The following is a 7,957-nucleotide window of genomic DNA, read 5'->3' on the forward strand; positions in this document are numbered from 1 at the left end:
CTTGCCTGCCCCACCCCTACCAGCTAGGCCCCTCCCCCTGCCGGCCCCTACCCTACCTGCTGGGCCTGCTGCAGCAGCTCCATGCGCTCCCGCAGGATCTGACTGTCGAACTCCCGGCTCTGCCGCAGGATCTGCCGGCGCAGCTTCTCCACGGCGGCCTGCAGGTCCTCCCGCTGGCCCTCGCTCAGCGCCTCGCTGGCCCTCCGCCCCGGCTCCTGTTGCAGCGCATCGTACAGCGTGGCCTCCAGCTCCTGGATTTTCTGAGCGACCCACATGACACAGACAGTGGGAGGTCACAAGGTGGGGGCGGCAGGAAACCCCAGGACACTGCAGCTGAGCGAGGCTGAGCTGGGGGATCTTGGGCGGGGTGGGGAGGCATGCAGCGGGCAGAGCAGAGCGGGGTGGGGTGAGGGAGCCCCTTCCAGTTCCCTGCACACAGTTTTTTTTTTTTTTTTATATCTAATACCCTGCACACAGTTTTGAGAACATGTCTTACTCTATTCAATCAAGATGCTCTGCTCTCCACAGATAAAGAAAAAATAGTCATAATCCCTTCTTAAAATATCTGATTCAAAGAGAGGTTTGATTGGACTCGTCTTTATTTTTATCCTTGGCTTCCAATTTACTGTCTCCAGCTTGGGAAACAAATCTCTTTTATCTGGAGTAGCGTGGGAAAATGTGTTCCAAATTGCAGGCACTTGGCATTCAGCTGGCTCATTAGAAAAGCGATTTCAACCCCAAGCAACTGGGGGCAATGTCCTCATTGCTCCCTCCTCCCCGCAAAAACCAAGACTCCCTTGGTTAGCGAAGCACATAAGAGATTAGTAGCCAATGGAGGGGATCTTTGTGAAAGCTCGGAGTTTTCATCCTGAGAGGAAGTTACTTCTTTTCAACTTCACGGTGAGACACTTAAATACAGTTACCTTATAGGAATACCTAAGGATGAAAGAGAGAAAGCAGTATTTCCTTCTCTTTTCCCCTAAATCCCCACCTGAATCTCTTGCTAGGAGCAGCTCCTTCTTTTCCCAAGATGCTACCGGCCAACAACCAGTTTTAATGGAAACTGCCAGGAAGAGGCAGGAAGTGGTATGAAGCAGGGGGTCAACACAGGTAGCCCTCTGTGCCTGTGGCCATCTACTCCTGTAGCCTCCCCCGTTTCAGCACAGCTGTGCTAACTCTGCAAGGGAATTCCAGGCCCACCAGACCAATTTTAGCCAATAGGCATTGGCTTCCTCTCTCCCAATTCCAGCGATCACCCCAGGAAACTAGAAGGTGGGAATGTGTCCACTGACACAGCCAAGGGGTCCCCATGGAGTGGGAGCTTGCCTGTGCCTGCTGGCTGCCCCCCTTCAGCAGCCGAACTCCTAGGAGACCCCCAAGTGGCCAGTTTCCAGCCAGGATCTCACCATCCAATTCCAGAAGCTTCACTGTGGCCCTGTGCCATCTCACTCTGCACCATGACAAAGGAACACAGGTGTGCGTCTGGCACCTGCTCTCCTCGCTTCTGCCTGGGCACATGGCACTGCCACCCTCGGGAGCATTTTACTTCCCTGACTCTTCAGGTCAGCCTCACACTGATCACAGCTCCAACCTCAACATGTGCCTGAAATCCCACTCGAGGCTTTGGAATAGTCTTTTTCCTTTTTTTTTTTTTTTTTTGATGTGGATCATTTTTAAAGTCTTTATTAAGTTTGTCATAATTTTGCCCCCATGGTTTTTCTGGTTTTCTGGCCTTGAGGCATATGGGATCTTAGCCCCCTGACCAGGGATAGAACCCACACCCCCCTCCATTAAAAGGCAAAGTCTTAACCACTGGACCACCAGAGAAGCTCCTGGAATGTTCTTCAGGTAAGAATGTTGCTTCTACCCAGCAACAGGATCAGCCTGCCCAGGGGTCTCCTCTGCAGAGCCAGGACTCGGGTTCTCAGGGTCCCCCAGGGCCTTTCTGCACACAGCACTTTGACAGCCAAGGGTGGACACCGAGTTTCCCAGAGTGTGCTGGGGAACACCAGCCTTGCAAGATGTCCCTTGAGAAGAGGGCCCAAGAACCTGTGAACTTGACATATGACTTCCTCTGTTCCTCTTGGAGTCTCAGCCCATCCTTAAGCATATTAAGGAGCCAGAGGTCAACAAAATTACTCTCCCTCTTTTTTTCTGGCCACAGGTTTTCTTGTTATCCCCTGAAATAGTATTCCTAGGAACTTACTGGGGAAGCCCAGGGGAGCACAGAGATGGTGTACAATGCAGCAAGAAAGGGTATTTGCAAAAGGATGGAATCAAGATAGAATAGATAGATAGAATCAAGGAAAACCCAAAAAAGCGAAAGAGAGGGAGAAAAGAATGAACATGGTCTCATTTTTCAGTTGCTCTGACCACCATTACAACATTGTATGCCCAGAAATGACAATCGAGAGGAAAACACCTTGTCTTGATGAGGCTGAAACCTTCCCCACCTTCACCATCTGCGGCTCCCTGCCCTGGGGGTTCAAGCCTCCGGAGCCTGGACATGAAGGGTCAAGCGTCAAGAGGAGGCTGACCAGCCTTCACATCCAGAATGTCCTGCCTGTGCTAAGCCCAGCCTCCTGCTCTCTGTCTTTATGGAAGTGGGGATTGCAAGTTAATGTTTAGTTATTGATTTTGCATTTGTTAGGTGGAAACCCTCTTTGTCAATAGATTTAGCTACAAATGATCTAGGCAAAGTCTTGCTCCAGATATTGCTATTCACTGCTTCTTCCTGAAAAAGCAGCCTTGAGCTCAGAGTTCTCTCTGATGTGGGGAACATCCAGGAAACGCCCCCTCAAAGCCATATGACCTATGAACCTGAGCGTGGTCCCTCCTCACACTCATCACCTGGAAGCCCACAACTGGTTCTGTGACCCAGGCTTGATGTTGCACAGAACCTCATGACAAATAATTCTTGTTCTGATGATCACCTGCCCTCCACTCACTGCTTTACCTCTGTGTTCTGTTTTTAAAAAGATAGTTTTGCCACGCCATGCAGCATGTGGGATCTTAGTTCCCCAATCAGGGATCGAAATCCATGCCCCTGCAGTGCAAGCGTGAGTCTTAACCACTGAATTGCCTGGCAAGTCCCACTTCTGTGTTCCTTTGTGACCGTCTCTTTTTGCTACTTATGGGAAAACTTGCTCTGGGCTTTAAGCATGTAAATAAATATTAATAAAAATATTAATAAGCAGAAAGTTTCTTTTCCTTCATTTCAAATGGTTACTAGAACTGAGTGTGTGTGCTGAGTCGTTCAGTGGTGTCCAACTCTTTGCGACCCAGTGGACTGTAGCCTGCCAGGCTTCTCTGGCCATGGGGATTCTCCAGGCAAGAATACTGGAGTGGGTTGCCATGCCCTCCTCCAGGGGATCTTCCCAACCCAGGAATCGAACCCAGGTCTCCCACATTGCAGGCAGATTCTTTACTGTCTGAGCCACCAGGGAAGCCCAGAACTGAATAAGTATGAATAAGTATGCCCAGAGAAAATGATCAAGTTAAGTAAATATTTTGGAAAAATCATGACTGACTTGGAAAAAGTGACCATTTATCTGTACAGTTGTTCGGGTTGAAACCGAAACGTGGAGGCGGCATTGGGATCTTGCCCACTCAGCACCGCACGGACCCCACATTCGCCATCAGCCCCCAAGGGAGAGCAGCCTGTAGTGCTAAGTCTAAAGAACCAGAACATCCAACCCACTTCCGGTCCTACCAGGTAAGCCTGGTCGAGGGCCTGCTTCCTGTAGTCCAGCTCCTCCTCCAGGTAGCCCTTCTGCCTGCTGAACAGATCCTGAAAAAGAGGAGGTGCCCAAGGTCAAGATCAGCACAAGGACCCATCACCAGGCAGCTCTTCAGAGCCAGCCTACTCACACTCGCTGGAGAGTGAGTCAGTCCCACTGAGGTGGGGACCCATCAGATGCTCAGGTGAGAAGGGGTGTCAGGTCTGCCCTGGTCGCTCCTGTGTGAACCCCCAGAAGGAGCCTCCCAGGCCCAGGAACCTCCATCAAGCCTCTCCCCACACCCCCAGCTTCCTTCCTCTTGGGTGCCTGGCCTGGTTCCCAAGCCCAGGTTGTAGGAATCCCTCTGAAGACTATCTCAATAGTTCTCTGATGTGGCTCTTTCTCCCCCAACCAGCAGCATCACCCACCTCCTGGGTACTCTCCCTGCTGGACATGTCCTCCCCACCCTCCATCACTCAGTCCCCCCAAGCATGAGTTCTCCAGAACTGACTGGAGGGTTTCAGGGTTAGAGCTCAGCTGTTGCAGCCACTTGGTTTTGCAGAGGAGGAAACAGAGGGCCAGAGAGGACCAGTGCCTTGTTCTAGATCCCACGGTTCACCGGTGATGGAGGCGGACTAGACACCCAAGCCTGGGGATTCAGCCCAGGGCTCTTCCCATGCCACACGCAGCTTCCAGGCCTCAGGCTCTTCCTTATTCCCCTCACTTCTACTTGGGGAAATTGGTCTTTGAAAGCTCAAGAACTATCTCTTCTGGGCAGCCTTCTCCAACGTCCCCAGACTGAGTATGACAAATCCTGCTCTATGCCCAGGGGCCCTGGTGAATAGCTACCATCACTGTTAATCAGGTGCCCACAGGTGCCAAGCACTGTGTGATAATGGGCTATGTGTCCAGCATTGCTCATCCCTCCAGCTCATCGAGATGGAAATAGAAAACCCCATTAGCCATAAGAAAAAGGAGGTCCAATGTGTCTCTCCCAAACTCATGTCCAGGAAGGGGCAAGCAAAGACTGGAGCCCCTTCTTTGTGTCTCCAGAACCCCTGGTCCATTTGCTTCCATACCACTGATCTGCCTCTCCTAAGGTTCTCATGCTGCACTGTGGCTGTCCACTCCCATGCACATGTCCCCATGGGCTTTCGGGCTAGACCCTCAAGGCAGGGACCCTGCTATTCATTACTGAACCCCTAAAACTGTCATAGTTTCCAGGATCACAGAGGCTCCAAAAATATGTATCAAGTGAATAACTGAGTGAATGGATGATGACCACACAGGATAGGGATGAGAGCAAAAGCAAAATTTAGAAATGCATGCATATCAATACAAAACACACGTAAATCCTTCCCGGGAAATGACTTATCTGTGCTCTGTCAACCCCCTCTCTCCCAGGGTCGGGCCATGTCCTTTACCTTCTCCTTCTCCAAGTCTAGCATCTTCTGGGTCAGGGCCGCCTCCGTTCCCTCTATTTGCTTCAGCCACTGGAAAACAGCAGGGACAGAGGGCGCAGCTAGTGAGAACCAGTGCCCATCGTTGGGCCGCCCTCCTCGAGGAGGCTCCTGGCCCAGAGGGGTCCCCCCATACGTCCCATGGTGGTCCTTGAAATGGAATTTCATAGTCTGCACAGATGTTTCAGCTTCAACAGATGTTTGCTCAGGAATCATGGGTACACACGTGTGCATATGTACGTGAAGGTGGGTGTGAGGTGTGTGTCCAGGTCAGCCTGTATGTAGAGGAGGTGGTGGGTATGCACGATGGATCCGTGTGGAAGCCTGCAAGTGTGTGCCCTGAGAGCCCTCCAGGTGGGCAAGCGAGCCTCCCTGGGTTCTACCTTGCCGTGTACTGGCAGCTTCCCGCCTGGGACCTCACCCAGCCCCCTCATGACCACCCTGTGGAGAAGGCAGCGTCACTCCATGTTGCAGGTAAGGACACAGCAGCTGAATTAAGTCACTTGTCTAAGGTCACACAGGTGAGAAGTGGGGATTTTGTACCCTGCCCGCAGGTCTGCACCCCTACAGCTGCCCCCTGCAGCCACGTGGGGCATGTCTGAACAGCCAGGGGCACCATGGGGTGCAGGAATGAAGGGGGTTCTGACAAGCAGGCTGTGATGGCCTGAGAGAACCCGTGGGGGCACCTGCATGGGCTGGTAATGGGGGTGTGTCTGCCCCTCCTCAGGTCTGGGCTGGGGGTGAGCGGGCACAGGCAGCTGCCCCTTAAGTGTGGGCATGCAGGTGTCTCTTTACGAGGAGCGCACCTGAGAGCCAGGGGAGAGGTCCAGGTAACTGGGTGACACCCTGTGGAGAATGTTTTAGAGTGTCCAGGAGGGTCGGGTTTGACACCATGTATGAATATTCACCTCCTCGTTGCTAAAGCCCACAGACGAACTCCTTGCCATGGGGCCTGCCTGTTACTCGCCTGTGGACCGGCCCTGTCCCAACGCCTCAGACCCCTTGTCTCCTCGTTACTAAAGCCAACAGACAACCTCCCTGCCCTGGGGCCTGCCGGCCAAGCACCTGGGGACGGGCCCGTCCCGACACCCCAGACCCCTTGTCCTCCTCCTCCTCTGGACATGGCCGCCCCTCCTGGACTCTTGGGGCCCTCAGAGCCCCTGTCCTTGGTCATCCTCTCTCCTCGAGGGGTCCTCCTTCTGGGGTTCTCCCCTCCCTTATGGGTTCTCCCTCTTTGAAATGTCTCTGAAATGCCCCCTTTAATCCAAACATGTCTCCCACAGCCCAATTCCTTAAGCCCCAGAGAAAGGGCTCACTGGCCCACTTCTATAGGGAACGGCCCCATCTCACCTTGACCCCGGAAGGAAAAGCTGAGAGCAGCCATAGCTCCTCCCCCTTCACTTCCCGTTGTTGGTTCTACCTCCTCTTGGTTCAAAACCCCGCCCACCACTCTCCATTGCCACCGCCCAAGGCAGGCCCTCCTCTCAGCCTCTAAGCTCGGTCTTACCCCAAATCCCCTTCGGCCAGTGCCTTCCCTCAGAAACACTTAGCATCTACTTGTGGACCTTCCCTGCTCCCACTTAAAGCCCCCCAAGCTCCTGACAACGCTGGGGAAACAGCCCCGCTTTCCCTCACCTCAGGGCCTCTGCCCACCTCCTGTCTCTACCCGGAACGTCACCACTTCTCCCATCCCCAGCCTCCGCCTGGGGTCTTTATAGAGATAACACCTACTTAACCTGTGGACCTGTGTTAGGTGTCGCTTCCTCCAGGAAGGCTTCCCTGGTGGCTCATACGGTAATTTGCCCACAATGCGGGAGACCTGGGTTCGATCCCTGGGTCAGGAAGATCCCCTGGAGAAGGAAACAGCAACCCACTCCAGTGTTCTTGCCTGGAAAATTCCATGGACGGAGGAGCCTGGTGGGCTACGGTCCATGGGATCGCAAAGAGTCAGACACGACTGAGCGACTTCACTTTCTTTCTTTCTTTCTTTCCTCCAGGAAGCCTGCCCTGCTTCCTGAGTTTGTGGGGTCCGAGGCCTTCCACAGATTCCGGCACAGCACTCAGCTGACAGATTGCTGCTTCCCTTGTCCCACCACATGGGGTGTGCTCTGTTAAGTTTCCTCACCCAGCCCGGGGTCTGGCCTGAAGCAAGACCCTGACAGTCACTTCCTGAAGGAAGGGGGATACGGGGCTGAGAAGGTGTAGGGCGCATGCTGGCTCCATAGCAGGAACAAGCCTGGATAAAGCTGCACCCACAGAGCCTCCCCCTAGAGTTCACGTTTGCTGGGCCCCCAAGGGTGGCTACAGAGGCAGCCTTGGGAGCAGGTGCCCAACGCAGCATTTCCTTAGACTAGGCTGAGCGGGTGTGCAGTGTCTTAGAAACTGGGAAACATATTTTTTACAAGGAATGAAAAAGACTTTCTTTGTACTATCCTAAGGCAAGCAGTCATAAAATGAATAAACTAAAATGGAAAAAGAGTCCAGTTTCGAATCCTTACAACAAGCTGCTCTTTGCTTTTATAGAACATGATGTCTAGTTTTTTTCTTATTGCTAAGAAAAAAGATTTGCTATGCACATTATGCATTAAAAAAAACTAAAAAATTTTGCTTTGTATATTAGCTGTGCTGTACTTAGTCGTGTCCAACTCTTTCTGACCCCATGGACGTAGCCTGCCAGGTTCCTCTGTCCATGGGGATTTTCCAGGCAAGAATATCGGAGTAGCCATGCTCTCCTCCAGGGGATCTTCCTGACCCAGGGATGGAACCCAAATCTCTCAT

At 52.7% G+C, this 7,957-nt stretch overlaps 1 protein-coding gene across 1 annotated transcript in view; it reads right to left on the reverse strand.

The window, feature by feature from the left end:
• JAKMIP1 (janus kinase and microtubule interacting protein 1) overlaps window positions 1-7,957 on the reverse strand; it is a 130,333-nt gene that overhangs the window by 9,637 nt on the left and 112,739 nt on the right. The window contains exons 18-20 of the mRNA XM_010847797.1: window positions 5,144-5,212; window positions 3,713-3,790; window positions 57-260 (exon numbers count right to left, since the gene is read on the reverse strand). Coding sequence (XP_010846099.1) covers window positions 57-260; window positions 3,713-3,790; window positions 5,144-5,212 — 351 coding nt within the window. The remainder of the gene's footprint in view (window positions 1-56; window positions 261-3,712; window positions 3,791-5,143; window positions 5,213-7,957) is intronic.

This window comes from Bison bison, unplaced genomic scaffold, assembly GCF_000754665.1.
Source record: "Bison bison bison isolate TAMUID 2011002044 unplaced genomic scaffold, Bison_UMD1.0 scf7180017864255, whole genome shotgun sequence".
NCBI lineage: Eukaryota > Metazoa > Chordata > Mammalia > Artiodactyla > Bovidae > Bison > Bison bison.